The 21416-nt window shown below is 43.4% G+C and overlaps 2 protein-coding genes across 3 annotated transcripts; both read left to right on the top strand.

Moving 5' to 3' along the window:
• Positions 1-3365: 3365 nt before the first annotated feature.
• On the top strand, positions 3366-7589 carry LOC134435194 (B2 bradykinin receptor-like). Its single transcript, XM_063184053.1, has 6 exons — positions 3366-3596; positions 4200-4408; positions 5074-5260; positions 5581-5694; positions 6111-6269; positions 7332-7589. Exons 1-6 carry the CDS (start codon positions 3366-3368, stop codon positions 7587-7589), a joined length of 1158 nt encoding a protein of 385 aa, XP_063040123.1.
• Positions 7590-9753: 2164 nt separating this feature from the next.
• bdkrb1 (bradykinin receptor B1) lies at positions 9754-16550 on the top strand. Of its 2 annotated transcripts, XM_063224020.1 has the most exons (3): positions 9754-9884; positions 10955-11314; positions 15075-16550. In XM_063224020.1, exons 2-3 carry the CDS (start codon positions 11006-11008, stop codon positions 15837-15839), a joined length of 1074 nt encoding a protein of 357 aa, XP_063080090.1. In that variant the 5' UTR covers positions 9754-9884; positions 10955-11005; the 3' UTR covers positions 15840-16550. The 2 variants fall into 2 exon arrangements, with proteins under 2 accessions (XP_063080090.1, XP_063080089.1); XM_063224019.1 differs by lacking the exon at positions 9754-9884 and having other exon boundaries at positions 10715-11314.
• The last annotated feature ends 4866 nt before the right edge of the window (positions 16551-21416 follow it).

Below are 21416 nucleotides of genomic sequence, written 5' to 3'. Positions count from 1 at the left end.
GCACTTAATGTGTGTGTGTGTGTGTGTGTGTGTGTGTGTGTGTGTGTGTGTGTGTGTGTGTGTGTGTGTGTGTGTGAAAGAGAGAGAGAGAGAGAAAGAGAGAGAGAGAGAGAGAGAGAGAGAGAGAGAGAGAGAGAGAGAGAGAGAGAGAGAGAGAGAGAGAGAGAGTGTGTGTGTGTGTGTGTGTGTGTGTGTGTGTGTGTGTGTGTGTGTGTGTGTTCTTGTGAACAGTATTATAATCATCATAATGTATTTATGTGTGTGTTAGTATTCTTTACAGCCTAAACATGTTATGTAATTTAAACTCAGTGTTAGCAGTAACTGCATATTATGTGTATTGATTCTCTGTATATTCTGTATATTCCTATTTTTTGAACAAGAGATCTCAGTGATGTATATAGTATATCTCAAACATATCTATTATTTATAGTTGCAAGACATTTTGAGTTGTTAAGACACAATTTCATCACAATGGCGATGTGGTCTTTGCAAACAAATGAAACATTAGTTGCCATGTGAGAAAATGAGACCCTAGACTTTGTGGTAAACAAAGCCAAATTAAATGGTAAGACAATATGACTCATGGCGTCTTGTTGTTCTTTCCAGAACAATTTTCGGGGTTGTGTGTTTGGAGAGAGACAAGTCTGCCTGCCGTTCCTTGTAACATTTTTTTCCACTAAGTGACACAGCCAGTCGACCAACCAGCCAGGCAGGCAGGCAGGCAGGCAGGCGAGGACGCAGGGAGGCCCTTTCTCGTGGGTTTTTGGAACCAGCGCACACACTTTTTCAAATCCTTCCTCCTTTTTTTCAGAGCGCTGGTCAGACATGCGTTGTGCTCAGACATGTGGCTGTCGGAGTCATACCCACACACAGACGTGCTTCCTGCCAGACATGGGGGAAAAAACACATGACCCACTGCCTGCCTGTCTCAGACGTTTTGCAGTGGGCATATGACACACAAATTAAATCATGTGGCAGTCTCACTGCTTTCTTGTATATTTATTTTTAAAAGCTGCAATAAAGTTCCACTCCAAGATGATGGCTTTACCATTTCTTTTGTCTTTTTGGAACCCATGTGGCTCTGTTCAAACAGTATTTTAACTCATTTAACCCTGTTTAAAAATAGTATTAAAAACAGCCCATCAAAGTGAAGGCCGTGGAATCAACCCTGATGAGCATACACCAGGGGTGGGCAATTATTTTGGCTCAAGGGCCACATTGGGTTTAGAAAGTTGACCAAAGGGCCGGATGTCGTAGGCAACTTGCCCGTGCCAATAATAAGAATTGGTGTACGGCAGCATAATTACACCATTGTCAGTTATGCCATTCCTGCTAATTGTATCTAGATGTAGACTTTAGTAATCTTAGGTTTCCAAGACACTTGTTTTAGGTAGCGCATTGAAGAATGAGTGACCATGCGAGTCTGCATTTTCTTCTGGGAAAGGCTCTGAGGGCCGCATGAAATGGCCGAGCGGGCCGCATGAAATGGCCGAGCGGGCCGCTTGTGGCCCCCGGGCCTGATTTTGCCCACGTCTGGCATACACAGTCAAGGCTGCTGACAGCAATGGCCAGGTCCAGGACAAAGTCACCCGAAAGCTTTCCCCACCTCACCATCACCAACACATACTATGGAACTATGTATGTGACCCCTTTGCCCCCCCCCCCCCCCCCCCCCTGTCAGCTTCCCTGCACACAGCACATGTAGTTGATTTGCAACAAAAAAAAAACTGCTAGTCGCTCTATTTGCCACAAGATTTTTTTTTGGCATTTTCTGTCTTGGGTGTTTTTTAATTATTAATAGGATAGGATAGTTGAGAGTATGACAGGATGAAAGAGGAAGAGAAAGATGTGAAAGGGCTTGGTAATGACTCTAGCTGGACTTGAAGCTGGGGCCCCTTGGACATGGGCATACAAACCCCACATGTGGGAGGCTTTAGCGCACAGCACCACAGCATCCCACCCCAGATTGTTTTGCAATCTGAATGACTGCAAAATTGAACTGATACGTGGGTGATTCATGAGAAACCAATCTCACCCACTCACAGGCTATACCTACAGTACAGTCAGTACAAACATGCTGCAACTGCACAGCGGGGTGAGGCGAGCGTTCCTGCTCAACAGTCATGCATGCAGTAGCTCAAACGGCCTAGTAAATCACCACTCCTGCGGTTGTATGTGCCCAGCCACAGTCCATACACAGAAGTAGTCAGTCCCTTGAAAAGCACCCTACTGCACAGTTATTCCGGTAAGTCATAACTTTTATCATACATGTGGATGTGGGAGAGAAACCTGTTTCGAAAACATGTAATTTCTCTGTCAAAGCAGGCAGTGGTCAGCCAGCATGGCAGCCATGGCAGCGTTGTTGAGCCCTTCAGAGATGTCGATGTTTGGGATCAGCAAGCCACCACCACTGCCACCACCACTATGTCAGTGATGGACGTTGCCCACCCCTAAGTACCCACAGCCCATGTGCCCGTTTCGAAAATATTTTTTCTTTCACCAACATAGCATCGTTGTGGAGCTGTTTAGAGTTCTCCATGTTCTTCCAACTACCAGCACGTCGACAGCAGCAGCAGAGGGGGAAAGGGGGGAGAGTGCACTGCCAACACTTGAGTACCCACAACCAAAGTATCTGTTTCTAAAATATCATTATTTTTCTTTCAAAGCAGAACACCACACACCAGCATGGTATTATTGCTCAATGTTGTTGAACAACGACTAGCACGTCAGCAGCAAGGGAGGGGCAATGTGGTGAGATTGCCACGCAGGGACGCTGACATTGGGGGACAAAGGAGTCAGTTGTCTTGGGTCCAAGGAGAGCGGGTGGGCGGTGGTGCAGATTTGGGCACTCATTACATTGTGCGTATGTATTGGGTGGGGGCTGACTTTGTTCTGGGCCCAGCAAAAAGATGTCAGCAGCCCTGCACCCGCCTCAAGTACTTATTTCTGATACAAATCATTTCTCTTTAAAAGTGGTGACCACCAGTGAACATGGCATCACTGGAGAACTTTCAATGCAGCGGATTATCAACCCTCACCATCAGCATGTTAGCCACAATGGAAGGTGAAGGTGGCAAGAGGGGGTGGTATAGATTCTAAGGGCCCAAGCACTGATAGGAGCCCTTAAGGGGGCCCAAGCACTGAGAGGGGCCCTTAAGGGGGCCCAAAATTCGAATCTTTCATGGGGCCCAACATTTCTGGCAGCGCCCCTGCCAACATGGCATCATTGTTGAATCTCCATGTTTGGGTTCCACCACCGTTGCCATGAGTATGTCAGCTGCAATGGAGGAGGAAAATGGCGAGTCTCACTGTTTGTTTCATATCATTCATATCATTTCTCTTTCAAAGCAGAAGCAGACACCAGCATGGCATCATTATTGAACTCTTCAGAGATCTCCATACTGGGGATGAACGATCACCACCACCACCACCACCATGACACCAACCATGGGGGAGAGGAAGAGTGCCCACCGCTGAGTACCCAGGCTCCTGCTTGGCAGTGGGTGTACAGCATGCAGCCCGCCTACATGATGGCCGTGTCAGTCACAGGCATCACTGGCAACGCCTTCGTCCTGGCTGTCCTCAGTCTGCACACAGTAAAGAATACCAGTATTACTGATATAACTCTTTAAGATCATTATTAGAACAACCACAAGTAGTACACAATAATTGATAACATTTGGTCCTACTCAAAAATAGTGTTTATCATTTTCAGAGTTTACTCTACTTAACATTGAGGAAATATTAACCGCTGTAGAGTTGAAATTACACTAGCCATCACCAGACACCAGTGACTTTTGATTCCAGTCCAGGGTGGTGGTGTAAATACTCCATTTGTACTGAATTGATATAGGCTTAGTCTGAAATATTGACACAACATTTATATGAGATGTGAGACTTAACTCTTAACTTAACTCTTTAGCGCAGAGCCTATGTTATAACCTTACTGTCACCAAAACAGTAATATAATGGCTACGTTTTAATGTGTTAATTAAGGCTCTCAGTAATGTCATAGCAATGTTGTTATGATGTAGTTTCAGCGAATATTGAATAGTCCCGCCGGCAACCCCATCTGCAGTAAGAGGCTACACTAATCTGATTAATGCTGAACCTGATTAATTGACTTGTCTGATGTGAAAACAAATATCCCTATGGGACAATTGTACTCTAGTCGCTTTTTTTTACTGTGTTTGCTGCAGCGGCAGCACCGTACCACAGCTGACGTCTACCTGGCTAACCTGGCGGCCGCGGACCTGCTTCTGACCTGCAGCCTGCCTTTCTGGGTGCACGCCATCCTGCACGAGTTCCGCTGGGTCTTCGGCACGGCCATGTGTCGCCTGGTCAGCCTGCTGATTGGCATGAACTACCTGTGCAGCGTCCTCTTCCTCACCGTGGTCAGCGTAGACCGGTATAACTTTGTTTTGTCCGGAATTTTACCACTCCGGTACTTTCCTGATTTGAGCTACACTGTAAAACATTGCAAGCCAGTCAAACAGAAAAAGGTAAGTTGCCCTGCTGCTGTAAGTTAACTCAACTCGAGGCTTAACTCAACTCGAGGCATTCTCAAGTTGAGTTATCTTTCAAACTCAAGGCAGCAGGACAACTAAATCTTTTACGTTTAACTGGCTGCAATGTTTTACAGTGTACACAGGATGGGGTGAAATGATTTCCTGTCTCGCCAATAAGTCAATACATTTTAAGCGTTATAAACACAATTATAAACATTCTATTATTAATTGTCATATAGGAAATGAACACACATCTGCATTCCACTGCAGTCCCTCTTTGTTTTATCTCTCCAGTCACCTTTCCTTTGATTCTGCACCGCGCAGCGATCGTAAAATCAGTCTGCGCGAGTACTGCTGTTGCTTGGGGGGTGAGGGGGCTCGGAAGCATCCAGACCATCCGATGGGAGGAATGATGGGAAAAGTTTGAAAACTGGTCTAGCTAATGTCTAACTAATGTCTATTATGAACATTAACCTGATCATTTTGTATCTCTTAACATCTAATATGTCCTGTAAGGGTGCAGTAACGTTGCCATGCTGTATTGTTTTCTATTTTCTCCTGGTAGCTATGTGGCGTTGGCCAGGCCCCTGGCCCACCGGCGGGGGAGGCATCGCGTGGCACTGGCCTGGGCCGTGTGTGGCGCCGTCTGGGTCCTCAGCGGCCTCCTCACCCTGCCCGCCCTGCTCTTCCGCTCCGTACACATCCTCCCTGAGCTGGGCGTGGAGGCCTGCATCCTGGAGTATCCACATGCAGTAAGTCAGCGATTCAACACTCAGTTAGATTTGACACCCTTCTAGGGTGCATTTGTATACTGTAAGTATGTTAGTGTTAAAACAATAGAGTAAAACTAACTTCATATATAGTTAATTAATATTAACACTGGAGTGTGCATTGTTGGGAGAGCTTCATTAATTAACATCAAAGATCTTCATATGACACTGACACTGGAAATTCGCTCGTTTAAACTTTCTTTATCTACATTTAGCAGACATTTTTTTTATCCAAAGTGACTTAGAAGCGAGGATTTAAACTGCATGACAAGGCCCATAATGAATTACTGGGCACCGTGTAGGACTGGAGAATCCGTTACAACTTGACAGCCAACCTGGTGGGCTTCCTTATCCCCGTCCCCATAGTGGCCTTCAGCACCTACAACATCCTGGCCGTCCTCAACAGCAGCAAGCAGGTAGGCTACTGCAGCCCACCATGCTGTACTCAAGGATTTCTATTTGTCATGGTCACTCAAAGATTTGTATTTGTCACATGGAGGGTAGAGCGATACTATTAAAGTAGATAATATGCTGTGTGTGTGTGTGTGTGTGTGTGTGTGTGTGTGTGTGTGTGTGTGTGTGTGTGTGCGTGTGTGTGTGTGTGTGTGTGAGAGAGAGAGAGAGCGAGAGAGAGAGAGAGAGAGAGAGAGAGAGAGAGAGAGAGAGAGAGAGAGAGAGAGAGAGAGAGAGAGAGAGATGGGGGGCATTGTAACAAAGTGGTTAGGATGGCGTAGGCCAAAATCCATCTGTGGATATGGATTGGATATGGATCTAAAATAAAACAAAAAGTCATGAGAACACATTTGACAATGTGTTTTTCTTCTTTCATCAGCTGCGTCGCTCCATCGCCACCGCTGCCTCTGAGGGCCAAGGGGGCCACCATACGGAGAGGAAGGCAGCCTCCCTGGTGCTGGCTGTTCTGGCTATGTTTGTCCTCTGCTGGCTACCATTCCAGCTGGTGTTGATCCTGGACACACTGCATCACTACAAAGTAAAAACACCAGTGTTAACCCCTTAAGGGCCAAAACATACCGGCCAGTCCTGTTCAAAACCCTCCCCACAGCTAAAGCTAGCATGCTACTCTGCCATTCATTTGAATGAGACACCGCTGGTCGCCGGCGTGAAAAATACGCTCGAGTTCTATTTTCCAAATGCAGCGCGGCGCGGAGCCGGCTCCCGCGCCGCTGACGCTCAACTACCGCCGGTTGGTGTGTAAGGACAGATATGTTTCAATGTATTTTCACAGACGCCGGTAAAAAACGCGGCCGTTCCGCGACGCTTTTACCGCCCTGGTGTGTAAGACCCTAACGCAGAGCCTCTGTGACAGTATAACCGTATTGTCACCACAATGGTAATGACCAAGTCTTATTTGGTTACCAAAGACACCTTATATTGTCATAGCAATGTTGTTATGATGTACTAGCGGAGTATTTTCAGCAAAGAGTGAATAGGCCCGCTGACAGGTCAATCTGCAGTGAGAGGCTACCGTAACTCTTAAAGAGCCCAAATGTCTGTAACTCTGTTTCAGATAACATTTAGTCCCACTCAAAAAAACTGTGTTAATTTTACTCTTTGGCCAGTGAAACATTATCAGAGTTAATTCTACTCAATATTATGTAAATAGGAAGAGCTGTAGACTTGAAATTACAATAGTTACTCGCATAATTTAATACTATTGACTCCATGATAGAGAAATGTTGCTAATCGCTACCAATCGCTGTCTGAAGTTATATAAGTTTACTCTATAGAAAGTACTGAAAGTAAGCAAGTAAATGAAACAAGTACGTAAGTACGTGCTGTGAATTCTATCTGAATCTATATATTAACTTAACTTTGGACTCTGCCGTGGCCTGGCACTGGGTTACTACGCTGGCGACCCGGGTTGGATTCCGGCCCGGGTCATTTGCCTATCCTTCCCTGCCTCTCTCTCCCCAGTCAATTCCTGTCTCTTCTCCACTGTCCAGTCAAAAAAAATAAAGATATAAAAAAATACATGTATAAAAAAAAAACTTTACTCTGAAACACTGACATGGCATTTTTTCCTCTGTCCCAGGTGATCTCGGGCTGTGTGCTGGAGGACGTGCTGGACATTTGGACCCAGCTGGCCTCATGCCTGGGCTACAGCAACAGTGCCATCAACCCTTTTCTCTACGTCATGGTGGGCAAACACTTCAGGCAGAGGGCTGGGGCCATACTGAGGTCAATCACCTGCCGTGACAGGAGGACGTCCGGATCTACACACAGCCCTACTACCACTGTCAGGTCGAAATACACTGAGTGCAGTGCAGTGGCTGTTGATTTGAAGCAATAAGCTAATGCTAATGTTATAAGGCTACTATACTATCCAGAGTTTATTTATGTGAAAGCTAAGGAAAATACAATCTAAAACTTAATTGTACATTAATTGTATTGATTCCCCTATAGAGCTATTTGTTCTTTTATTATCATTATTATTATTTATTTCATCTCTTTGTCACACTAACTTCAGCTACTCTATGGATGGAAGTAGACTTGTCTATCCTATCCAAACATGCCTCTCTCTCTCTCTCTAAAAGAGTTTCACTGACCGATGGATTGTGAAGTGCAAGGCATACTGCAGATGGCTCATGGTGTTTTTATTGGAAATATTTTAGAAAACCATCTACAAGTAAGTACATTACCAAGTTATAGACCATAAGCTTGAGAATCAACCTCTAATGTAAATTATGCAATTCGTGAGCCTTCAAGGGCACAATATCTGAGAATATGAGTGGCAATACATGTCTGTGAGCACTCTATCTGCTGATGTCATACGCACAAAAAGGTTCTACAAACTTTACTGTGGACTTACCAGAGTACAAATAAATACGAATGTGGAATGAAAACAGTCACTATAGTTGAGGTCTGTGGAGGGCTACCTGGGATTAGCTAAACACAACAGGACCAAACAGAAGCCAGAGACGGTAAATTATGGCCGAGCTTTACATTCCAAAGAGGAACTCTTGGCCAGGCTGTAAAAACGAGCCTTGCAATCTCAGGAATTACTGGAAATGTAAACTGAGCGTGTGGGGTGCGGTCTTAACCGCTGGTAAATGAAACGGTGTTTAAAACGGCCGTTGACTTTGGATAAAAGCTGCATCACTCCTTTCCTTCCTGAAGATAATTCTTTCATCATTACAAAGTATTTGAATCATTTATCAACTAGGATTTTATGAACGTATACTCTGTTATTCCATGGCATATGCACCGTAGTTAGAGGGTACAAACTGTAGCCTGCTTCCATTATAATTAAACATCACTGTCCCTTAAAGACAAATACTGCATTTATTCTTAGAAAAAAAAATATACCTGCATACACCTTTCTCCTTCATTATGTTTAAAAAAAATTTTTTTTGACCAATAACGTCCATTCCTTCTACCGTTCACTCTGCCTTTATATCGAAGTCACATATCAAGTTTCTTATAGTGCAAGCCAAATATCCCATCCATTTGCATGCATGCACACACACAATACAAGCACAGCACACACACGTCAACTGCACGCACCAAATTTGGTAGGATTGTACAGATTATGAGCACATTAAAAAGTCATTACATGGCAGTTAATTCCTAAGAGACTTTCGAACATTGTGCTATTTACAAAAAGTCTTGCATACCCAAACACACTTATGTACACACACACACACACACACACACACACACACACACACACACACACACACACACACACACACACACAAAAGAAGTCTCTCTCCGCCCCTTGCGTCCACTATAATGTTCAGATGGACATAACAGTTCTACTTAACAGTTTTCATAACAGTTACAGTAGATAAAATCAGGGCCACTGGTAGCTTTCGCCGGACCAGGACAAAATCATCTGCAAGCCCCCCACCCCCAATACAGTACAGTACATACAATGTAATAGGGACACAGTTCTGGGCCCCTTCTCTCCCCGGGCCCAGGACAACTGACCCCTTTGTCCCTCCCCATGCCAGTTTCCCTGGATATGATAACAATCAAAGAACCTCTTTGCTGCTTAGCAACTACAGTACATACATGTTGGAGTGCAGTAGACAAAAAACTAATCAACAGAGTCAATGCAGCGCCCATCCAAATGTAATTTGATTTCAGGGAGACACATTATTTTATTGAGAAAACATTTTCCTAAGCATGTCCGGATATCTGAACCCAATCAAGACTCAATCTGACAATCGCACAGTCTTTTCATAGAATATCCGGACATCTGTAGCTAATCAAGACTCATCATGACAAGGGAATAATATCATTACAATGTCGATATGTCGTGTATGCACTCTCATACCCACATGCAGCCCACTCACTCATTAAGCATCTCTGATAATGGACTTATTTTCACTGGATAAGCCGATGGTGCAGTGTCTGATGTGTCTCTGTCATTTTTGGCCATATTCAGAGTCCGCCCGGCAAGGAGATAAGCTTGAACTGTGTAAACAAGTGCAAGTGAGTCCAGCCAAAGCTGGGGCGAGGAATGCACCCTTGTATACACTCATCTCTCGCCGAGGGTCTGCTGTGAACAGGGACGCTTGAGCTTGGAGGAAAGACTCTTCAGTTTTAACCCAAATATTATCTATGTGTAGCGGACCTGCAGGTATGTGGCTGTTCTAGGTTTTTTTTCTTCTTCTATGATTCAGAATTATTTGTGAAGAAGGCTGGTGATGGTGATGTTTAAATAAGGAAGAAGCAGCTTGTTGTTTGGGAGTGTGGTGCTGAAGACCAATGGGAGTGATTTTTCAATGTACGTATGCTTAAACAGCAGTTTGACACAGATCGTTTTTCAACTGCACAGTGAAACAAATGCAGTGTTAATTCATCACTTAGAGTCAACTAAACATCTTCTATTAGAGGTTCTAAAAGTTCTAGTTCTAGAGGTTCCAGATTGTATTTGGTCCCAGAGTAGGCCACTCTCTAGGTGTCAAATTAACACTGTAATTTAAGATCTTAAAACTCTGATGTTCTGATGTTTACCATGCTTTGTTAAGTAACTCAATAACAGGGCATTCCTTGGTGGTGAGGCAAATGTAATAACCTTACATGGTATTCAAAATTATGTAATGATTTACAGAGGATAATAACAAATGAAATTCCCAAGTTAATTGTTGCATTCATAGAAAAATACTGTTTTTACGTAACAATGTGACCTGCTACATGAAGATGAGGTTATGTATGTCAGATAAAGATGTCAAAGTCCGATATATCTTTACACACTATAAAACAGGCCATAGGGAATGTTTACTCGGACAATATTTTAGTATGAGCACACACGTACACACATACACACAAATTGCTCTCTCTCTCTCTCTCTCTCTCTCTCTCTCTCTCTCTCTCTCTCTCTCTCTCTCTCTCTCTCTCTCTCGTGTGTGTGTGTGTGTGTGTGTGTGTGTGTGTGTGTGTGTGTGTGTGTGTGTGTGTGTGTGTGTGTGTGCATTAACTGCAAGCATACTAAGAGCATTTTCTCTGTGGAAATGCAGTCTAGTTTACGTTTAGTTTTGCATTTCCGCAGAGCAGACACACACACAAAGCTCTCTCTCTCTCTTTCTCTCTCTCTCTCTCTCTCTCTCTCTCTCTCTCTCTCTCTCTCTCTCTCTCTCTCTCTCTCTCTCTCTCTCTCTCTCTCTCTCTGTATCTCTTACTAATAGCATTTTCTCTGTGGAAATGCAGTCTAGTTTACCTTGCGTTTCTGAGCTACCTCCAGTCGGACCTAAAGCAAGCATGGATATTCTCCAGATCCAAAACATGAGCAATGTCACCACGAGCCCACTCCCACCCGTGGTGTCACTGATGAACGACACCGCCTGGGACGTGGTCCGCACCGTCATCCCCCCGTACATCTTCACCCTCAGCGCGCTGGGGATTATGGGAAACGCCTTCGTCCTGGCCGTCTTCCTGCTGCAGAGGTCCAAGTGGAGCGTGCCCGAGATCTACCTGGGCAACCTGGCCCTGGCCGACCTCCTCATGCTCTGCCTCCTGCCCCTCTGGGCCGTCAACATCCTGCGCAACTACGACTGGCCCTTCGGAAAGGTGCATTGTAGTATATATATTTATTGAGCATTTCTATACTTTGAACATTTCTATAATATTATTGTACAAACCCCAACTCCGGTGAAGTTGGAACGTTTGGTAAACTGTGAATAAAATCAAAATGCTATCATTTTCGAAACATTCAATCCATTCATTAGATGGAGAATAGTGAAAAGACAACATATTAAGTGTTAAAACAGAGAAAAAATATTGTTTTGGGGGACAAAGGTACTCATTTCTAATTTGATATCTGCAACATGTCTCAAATACGTTGGGACGGAGGCCAGTGAAATGTAATACACATTCAAATAAGATAAAACAACAAAGAAGAAGATTTCAAAATGAATTGTACTGATGGACAATATGAGTGTCACGGTATAAGACCATCGCAGAGAGGCTGAGTCACTCAGAATTAAAGATGCAGAGGGAATAATTACCATAGTTATTACATACATTTTTGAATTCCCTTTGATTTACCATGATTGAGTGCATATGAGACATATTTTTGTCATTAAAATCATTGTATAGGTTCATGACATGAAATATATATTGGCTGTAGTCTCACTCTAGCACTCCAAGCCTTCCAGCTATTGAAAATTGACCATATTAAGAATGCTTCATGTGTGCAAATTATAGAGGGGTTTAACATTCTCCTATGCACCCGAGCTCACTTGAAATAGACCGAGAAGACATGGGGAAACTGTCCTTTGCTTACAGAAGTCAGCAGAAGTCCATTCTTTTTGAAAATAATAGTCTTGCACATCCTATGCTACAGTGAAAATGGACCATCTAACTTGTGTTAGTGCTAACTTCAAAAGTCAGCCTCCATGATGGCATGGGAGTGAAGTAGTGCATTGGTGAAGCTGTTCTCACTCATCTGTAGAGTTAAATGCAGTGCTGAATGATATAAATGTGTTTTAAACAGCATGAAAAGCCACTCATGCATTATATTTTAAAGGGAGATATTCAATTACTGCCACATAGTAAGGCCAAATTGCATTCTCTACTATGTTTTAACAGTTTAACTCCATCATAAGGACCAGCAGGTGATAAAATGGTGGCTTTTGGTCAATACCTGGCACACTGTAAGCACTACAGAAATGAAAACATTGCAAAACATGACAAGGAATACACCCACTATTTAAGCTGGTGAAATCATATCCAAGATAGGAATGAACACTTTTTTATATAAAATCATCTCATCGGTTAATGTATTTAACTGTTAAGTGTTGTCTTTTGTTTTGTTTTTAGACTTCCTCGACATTTGCTGCCTTTTATTGTTCCCGTCCCAACTCTTTTGAGATGTGTTGTTTTTACATATTCATGAATATCCCCCAAAACAATAATTTTGGTTAGTTTTGGTGGCTGATATGTTTTCTTTGTGCCGTTCTACATCTAATGTAAGAATCAGACGTTTTGAAAATGGCAGTATTTTGTTATAATTCGCAATGTACCTTGTGTCCCAACTTCTATGGAGTTGGGGTTTGTACAGTACTTATATTGTGTAGCCTCTTTGTGCAAATGGCTCCACTCAACCGTTCACTGTTTGCTATGAGATTGCAGAGCACTGTAGCCTCTTACTGCAGATGGGATCGCCAGTGGGCCTATTCAGTAGTTGCTGAAAATAGTCAACTACATTATAACATCATTGCTATGACAATACCGAGAGCCGTATGTGACGAATTAAGGCATAGCCATTTTGGTGAAAGTAGGTGAAGGGTGATAACATTGGCTCTACGCAAAGGGACTAATTACTGGTATAACTTACATGCTTACTTTTAAGCTGCTTCTTTGCCTCTGTGGACTGTTTTCCAAAATATATCTCACTGTACTGTCCTTGTCTGGTGACAATAATGTACTTTTACTTGTACTTGACCCTGGATCTCTTCCTTGGACTATGCATAGTGACTTGGCACCTAGACACTTTGGACACTTTTCTAGTTTTTGATCTTTTGATGTGTGTGTGTGTGTGTGTGTGTTAGAGATGTACAGGATCCAAGATCCGGTTCCGGATCCGGCAGGATAATAGGGTTTTTCAGACTATCCGGATCCGGCAGGATCTTAAGCAGTGGATCCGGTATCCGGCAGTTACGTAAAAATCAGAATCTGGGGCATTTCTACTTTTTATGTAGCCTAGGCTTTTCAGACAGTCTTTCACAACCCTAATCTCTGCATGGAGTGAAAGCCCTTTGGAAGCGGTCGTTGAAGGCAGTGTGGTAGTAAGCCAATGAGTCTTAAAAATAGTTTGCACCAACTAGGTCTGTCACGATAACAAATTTTGGGCAAGAAATTATTGGCGATAATCGATAATATTGTCTCTCTCGCCATTTTCAAACAATATAATGTGCAATAAAAAACACTGCTATGCAAGGTGCGGCCTCCTTCTTGAAACATTGAATTTAACATTTGGGCCAGCACCCTCAGAGGTGTAAGTAATTAAGATTGATGCCTGCTCCAAGAAGAAATGTGTCAAACAATATAATGACGATAAGTTAAAAATACAATAAAAATGTGACTACAGCCCTTCACATTTTAAAAGCATCACGGCGGGGGATCTATATGTTTTTAATTACATCCTCATGGAGCACAATAGACTCTAAATAGGCTTTTTGTGTTTATTATTAGGGTAAGTTATATAGTCTTTCTTTAATATTTTCTGTTATTTATCTTTCTCAAGCACACTGAATGGCTTGTAGGCCTATCCATGGTGTGATGTAAAATAACCTACTATTGGTGGGGTATTGTTATTTCACAAATTATTACTTAGACAGCTTATTTCAACAAAATGCACGTTGTTACTAGCTAATTGTCAGTCAAAACCCAAATCAGCTCTGTTAAAGGCATTTCAACATCAGCAAAAAGCAAAAGAGCATGAACAGATGCACAGGCAGCGTGCTCTCTCTCTCTCTCTCTCACTATTTCATGTTTGCACAAACATGTCTTCGTCGTGGATATTGGGTTGCTGTGCATGTTTCAGAATGAACACTTGCCTTCGTGTCGGAGCTGTTCATTCCCCTCTCTGAAGAACGTTCCAGATGCGCTTGCGCTCCTAGTGTCTCTACCGCTGATTCTTTGTCGAGGCTTATAACAGACGCGCGGGAACACCAGCGTTCTATTTCAAAGACGCAAGTAGCCAGATCAATGCACCTTTTTTTCAACCAGAACTGCACTGAAACTTAAAATTACACCAACATTTAAGCGTCATTGCGCTGCGTTGGCCTATAACGCGCCATCAGTATCTAGTCTTAAGGCTACGGTAGAGAAAGGGAAAACAAAACATCACGCAAATAACTTATCGTAACTTATCGGGGCCAGAAAAGTGATCGTTCTTGTAAAAAGTTATCGTATGATTTATTGACTTATTGAATATCGTGACAGGCTTAGCACCAACGTAATAAAAAGGGCCCACGTGTGCGAGTTGGCTATGTGTTTCAACCCTTTCGTAGGATCCGGTATCCGGTTCCGGATCCGGCAGGATCTTAAGCAGTGGATCCGGTATCCGGCAGGATCCTAAAAATCAGGATCCGGTGCATCTCTAGTGTGTGTGTGTGTGTGTAAGTGTGTGTAAGTGGGATGGGGAGATCTGACCCTGTGAATATACAGTATGTATGGTGAATATTGTATATGTGCAATGTTGTGTGTAATGTCCTTGTGTGTTCTTCTGTATTTATTTATGTATGTATGCTACTTGACACCTTAATTTCCCTCGGGATCAATAAATGATACTCTACTCTACTCTACTCTACTTCTACTACCGCAGGTGCTGTGCGTGGTGGCCAGCCTCTCCATCACCACCAACATGTACACCAGCGTCTTCCTGCTGGCCATGGTCAGCGTGGACCGCTACCTGGCCCTGGTGCAGACCATGAGGGCGCGTTGGCTGCGGCGCCGGCGCTACGCCAAGGCCGTCTGCGCCCTGCTGTGGCTGCTGGGCGTGGCCGCCTGCGCCCCGGTGCTGCCTCACCGCAAGCTGGAGTACGACCACGAGTACGAGGTCATGTCGTGCTTCCTGGATTACCCTCACGACTCCTGGCGGCGGGCGCACCACATCCTCCTCAACCTGGTGGGGTTCCTCCTGCCCTTCCTGTCGATTTTGTTCTGCAGTGTGAACGTGGTGAGGGCTCTGAACCGGAGGAGGGACCACGTGTGCGGCTTTGACCAAGGGGACCGGAAGGCCACCGCGCTGGTGTACGCCGTCACAGTCTTTTTCCTCGTCTGCTGGGGCCCCTTCCACCTCTTCACCTTCCTGGACACACTGTGCGACTTCCAGGTCTTGGACGCCGCCAAGTGGGAGAACGTGACGGCCATAGGGAACCAGTTCGGCACCTACTTTGCTTTCCTGAACAGCAGCTTGAACCCGGTGTTGTATGTGTGCTCGGGGCAATACTTCCAGAGGAAGGTGAGCGAGATCTACCACAGGCAGAGGCGCCGCTACCACCGGGGATCGGATGCCACCACACAACGGACCGTCGTCTCCATGCTCCTTCAGAAGAATGATCACGTCATCAAGCCTGTTGTCTTGTAAGCAGCCGGCCAGGGCTGACAAACCTGGCTCTGGGAAGTAAATGCAAAGATTTTCAATTAGTGCTGTCTCGATTTTCCGTCTGTCCAGGGTGAAAGTATGCTTTGCCTGGACACTGAATGAAGGCAGCCATTGTTTACAAGCAAAATGATTGATTATTATTGAAATGTCCAGGGGTTTTTTGTAGACAGAGGTGGCAACACTCAATATGGTAACGGAGAAAGTGTACTACTCCTCACTAATGTAACAAACTGGGATCAACTCAGGTCCCCTAAATGGGCGTGACTTTCCTATTGAACTCCATTCATTCTCCCAAAGGGGCATGGCAGCCACAGCTTAGGACCTAACGCCATATGTATTCTGTAAAAAACCCTTATGATCTGTCTCTTCCTTATATATCGTCTCTGGTATATGTCTTTGCTGCATATTCCTTCTGAATGTTTTGTTAATATTAAGTTATCTATTATTATTAATATATTGTTAATATTGTATATGCTTTACTTGGCCAACAGTCATGCTCCAGGTTTCACTGAAGCTAGTTACTGTAGCTACTGTGTTATTTTGGGACCAAAAAAAACAACTAGAGTGAATTATGTGTCATTATCTCTGTGTGAGAGGTTGTGCTCTGGTGTGCCCAACAATTCTGTTGTGACATACTGTATGTGAATGCAGCTGAATGATAAACTTTTTACCTCATATGTTTGCCTCTGTCTGTATTATCCTCATCATCATCATCAAGTCATATGAACTTACTGAGGGTGGACAATGTGTGTAAAGGGAAGAAAAAAAAAATCTAAATCCCGCACACTGAACCGTAAAAAAAACATTCTGAAGCCTTTTTGCAGTTTTTCATCTCCCTCAGTTGGTCAGTGGCTCTGCCAAAAATGCCTCTCTCATCTGCAACCCTGGCTTTTGCAAAAAATATGCGATGCATCTCATGAAAAGAACAATAGACTGGAATAAATGTTGTTGGACTAATGGTGCAGTGCTATTCTCCAAGTAGAAATGTCTTAATGGTGAAGTGTGATACACAGTTGGTATCCTTGTAAGGTTTAGTGTGTAGTACCTCTGTTCACTTTGTGCAAACAAGTATTTTATGTTAAGTTTAAGTTGTAAAACAATAAAATGTTCAAATAGTAAGTGCCATGATATGGAGACAGGACTGCCATCCTGTGGTAAGTAGGCCTACTAGCAAGTTCTGCTTGGAAGCAGTGACTTTTGCACCTTTGGAATGTGCAAAACTATGCGTTAAAAAATAGGCTTTTTGCCTTGAGAGTAGAGGAGGAAGTTGGAGAGAGAGAGAGATATGGAAGATTGGGGTCAGAAGAACCAGGCTGGACTCGAACCTGGGTCCCCATGGGCATAGGGCAATGCTGCCCATGTACATGGCATGGCTGTGTGCTGTGCCATAGCACTCTCCAGGCTTTTTCATCAGTCATCTTCATCAGTGGGTTGAGGCCCAATTCAGTTTCCTCCCTTAAAGGGACACTGTGTGAGATTTTTAGTTGTTTATTTCCAGAATTCATGCTGCCCATTCACTAATGTTACCTTTTCATGAATACTTACCACCACCATCAAATTCTAAGTATTGATTATGACCGGAAAAATTGCACTTTTCATGCACTTTTCTTCTCCATGGTCCGCCATTTTGAATTTCCAAAAATAGCCATTTTTAGCTGCAAAAATGACTCTACTTGGACCCTACTAGAAAATATTTGTTTATTACTTGGTAAACTGTAAATATCAAATTTGGCGATAGCCAACCCAGTTTCAATGAGCAGCATAGTTGCAGTACCTTTTTTGACTATTTCCTGCACAGTGTCCCTTGAACTACACTGGCAAAAGAATTTAGCTGTGGGGGTGCTGACCTAACCTGGTTCTCACGCAGATGGTTGTGGCGAAAAGTTGGGCGAAAATGCACAAGGGTCTGCGTGAGAACCAGGCTAGTGCTGACCAGGCTTGAGCAACCTCGGTCATTGTCAATCTCACCGCATCTCCCTCTAACACTCAACTCCTGTTGTGTCACATAAAGGCTGTGAAAGCCTGAAAAGAGTTTAGTTGCAGGCAACTCTGATGTCGCAGTAAGAATGTCTTTATCTCAGGACAGTGGACCTGTAGGTCAACCAACCCTGAACCCTTTCTCACCTGACAGTTTCAAGCTGTCAACACACAGTCAGAGCATTTTCTCACCTTGGACTCACACATGTTCACACCTTGGAATGTGTGACCAGCGTAGCCACGAAATCCACACGGTTCCGCCAGCGGAACGCTGTCATCATCATCGAAAGTACTTTACTACCACAGCACTACACCACTTCCCACATCACCCGGTGCCTTTAGTAACACATTACAACTTGGTCATTGAAATGTAATGCCATATCTTAACATTTTTAAGATGTATCACTGGATTGTAGCTAATGTATGCCCATCACTGTCGAGGATGCAGCAATAGAGAATAGTTAGCTTCCCTCTTCCCTCTCTGGAAGACCTACACCGGCACCAGCCACCTAAAAAGGCAAATTCCATTCTGAGAGACACACCACATCACACACAGGCCACAAGCTGCCTGAGAGACACACCACATCACACACAGGCCACAAGCTGCCTGAGCAACTGCATGAGATACAGATCCATAACAACCAGGACAAACAGACTGAACCATTTTTTACCCAACAGTCATTACCAAATGATGCCAAAGTATTGTTTTATACCGTGCAGTATGTGGCTGTGTATGGTTGTGATATATGTGGATGGGTATGTGAGGTTGGAAATTTTGTATTAGGCTATATTTCTTATACGTACTGTATCTCTTATCTTGATTATTTATTGCTTCACAGAACAAGAACTGCTCAACTTTGCTGTACTTGTTACAATGACAAATAAAAAGACACTGAATTCTGATTTTAAACCATCTTTCATCAGGACACCTCACATCTTCCTGACCCTCTCATGACCAGAGTTGTATAAAGTAGAAGTATAGAAGTACTCTTACAAATGTAATAACAACACAAGGGATATGCTATTAAATGGTTTCAAGTTTGTAATAGCATGCTATGAGTATTGTAATTACATCAGCAAATGTATAGCTTACTTCTACTTCTACTTTACCAACTCTGCTCATGACCTAACCATTTCCAGACATGACTGCATGTAATGAACTTGTAAGAAATGCTAACTCAACGCTCTGGTTGCATCTGAGCACTCCTTGAGACAAATTTGGAGTGGAGAAAGATGATGTGATGCCACGTACGCTGCTACCAGTCAAACTGTCTGGCCCACTGACCTCTACATAATAATAATAATAATAATAATAATAATAATAATAATAATAATAATAATAATAGACGTCATTGGTCTGGCCTCATAGTACCTGATAATGTTCCACAGCCTGACTCAACCACAAGCGGTAAACTAGGGGCAGAATAGTCTCATTTACGATAAAAAGCCATGTGATGATGAAGCCATGAAATCATCATTATAATGAAAGAGCTATTCTGAAAATATGCTGACTCATTTCCAGTTGCACCTGAGCTGAAAATATAATGATCAACAGAGCTGAAAATACATGCATGTGTTAAGAAGGAGTTTCATAGCAACCCCAGAGAATCCTTCCTTCAAGACAAATTTCTAAAGAAGATGACCTGATGCTACATTCGCAGGCTTGATTTCTCATTAAGATAAAGAAATCGTGCTACACGAAGCATGGTTATCTGCGAGTGACAGCTATGTCTGATTCAAACACAGATGTAAGATAGGAAAAGAACACAAGCAGTTATCCATCTAGAGGTAAAAACTGTGGTGGACAAAGTAAAAGCACCCTCGTTTTAATCAGTCATCTTCATCAGTGTGTTGAGGCCCAATTCAGTTTCCTCCCTCAAAAGAATTTAGTTGTGGGGGTGCTGACCAGGCTTGAGTCCAACCTCGGTCATTGTCCAATCCCAGCCCATAAAATGAGTTTAGTTTTTGGCAACTCTGATGTGGCAATAAGAATGTATTGTAACATGTAACATTTTAAAGATTCACAGGTTAATAAATGCTTTGACATGTGATTGTAATACCTTGAACATATCCTAATCGCCACATAAGTTCGAACTGATGATGTGTCTGTGGAAGGACCTGTCATTCAAGCTTCAAAATAAAAGGCCAGTTGCCTTCACAACTAAAGATGACACCCAGGCATTTTTGGCATACCAGCCCCTCACAAAGTCGTTTTTTCAACAATGTCATATGGCTCAGTCCATTGTCTGTAGGCCTATTAAAGTGGCCCAGTGGGATCATGTTTGGTGACCCAGTCCCAGACAAAAAAAAAAAAAAACTAAAACGGTCAGTCATTACTCATTACTAAATAATTATACTACCAAAGCTTACTTTTATTCCAACTGTGCAGTATGTGCAGTTAATTGCCATAATACAGCACATGTAGGCGAGTTTGTGAGGTTTGAGATTTTGTGTGTGTGTGTGTGTGTGTGTGTGAGCGTGTGTGAGCTTTTAGAGTATTTTCGTAACACCTCTTATCTTAATTATTTGTTGCTAGATGGAACAAGGACTGCTCAACTTCCTTGTAGAGGCCCACATGTTACAATGACAAATAAAAAGATATTCTGATTCAAAGCTAGTCTGTTGACAGAACACCCCTTATCACGCCTGCAGTATCCGTGTGCCTCGCATCCTCCTGACCCTCTCATGACCCCACCATTTCCAGACATGACTGCATGTCATAAACTTGTTAGAAATGCTGACTTATTCTCTAGTCTCATCGGAGCTGTGAGTGATCCGTTGAGCTGAAAATACTAGCACGTGTTACAGTAACAGGAAGTCGCATAGAGAGAGTTTCATTAATAGTTCCGCTCCGTGCTCGAGACAAATTTGGAGCGTTCACACTCAGACAAGATGACAAGATGACATGCTGCTACATTTGCTGCTACCAGTCAAACTATCTGGCCTCATTACCTGATATAGTCCACAGCCTGACTCAAACACAAGCTGTAAACTAAGGGGGAAGAGTCCTATCTCTGTCATTTCGTGAAGTATTCACGAAAAAATAACTTTAATTTTCGTGGTGCATTCACGTTGTTGCCCGTTTTTCGTGGTTGGGCAACGAAACGCTGCCTATTCATTTGAATTGCCCCACTGCTGCTATGGTTATCCAAGCGTCTGCAGGGGCGGTGAGGGGGTGCTGACAGAACACTGCTGATACACTCGGGACTCACTAATTCGACGCCCTTTCGGTACTTACGCCTTATGTCATACGACCCTAAACCTAAACCTAACTCTAACCTTAACCCTAAACCTAACCCTACTTAACCCTAAACCTAACCCTAACCCTAACCTTAACCCTAACCCTAAATTGCTTGTTTGAAATGTTTGATTACCATGTGACGGTACTGAAAGGGCGTCAAACTAGTGGGTCGCTAGGCAGCAGTCGGGCAATTCAAATGAATAGGCAGCGTTTCGTTGCCCAACCACGAAAAACGGGCAATAACGTGAATGCACAACGAAAATTAAAGTAATTTTTTTGTGAATACTTCACGAAATGAAAGAGATACGGTTGGGGGGAAATGGTCTCATGTACAACAGAAA

The sequence above is a fragment of the Engraulis encrasicolus genome, chromosome 19 (genome assembly GCF_034702125.1).
Source record: "Engraulis encrasicolus isolate BLACKSEA-1 chromosome 19, IST_EnEncr_1.0, whole genome shotgun sequence".
Classification (NCBI taxonomy): domain Eukaryota; kingdom Metazoa; phylum Chordata; class Actinopteri; order Clupeiformes; family Engraulidae; genus Engraulis; species Engraulis encrasicolus.
Note: the sequence above shows the minus strand (reverse complement) of the source record. Positions and strands in the feature narration are given on the sequence as shown.

What these genes read in the sequence shown, in the direction of transcription:
- bdkrb1 (XM_063224019.1), top strand. Translation starts at nt 10,949, where the DNA reads ATGCAGTCTAGTTTACCTTGCGTTTCTGAGCTACCTCCAGTCGGACCT. An exon ending in ACGACTGGCCCTTCGGAAAG is followed by an intron (nt 11,315 to 15,074) that starts GTGCATTGTAGT and finishes CTACTACCGCAG; the next exon opens with GTGCTGTGCGTGGTGGCCAG.
- LOC134435194 (XM_063184053.1), top strand. Translation starts at nt 3,366, where the DNA reads ATGGCATCATTATTGAACTCTTCAGAGATCTCCATACTGGGGATGAAC. An exon ending in ACCGTGGTCAGCGTAGACCG is followed by an intron (nt 4,409 to 5,073) that starts GTATAACTTTGT and finishes TTCTCCTGGTAG; the next exon opens with CTATGTGGCGTTGGCCAGGC. An exon ending in TCCTCAACAGCAGCAAGCAG is followed by an intron (nt 5,695 to 6,110) that starts GTAGGCTACTGC and finishes TTCTTTCATCAG; the next exon opens with CTGCGTCGCTCCATCGCCAC.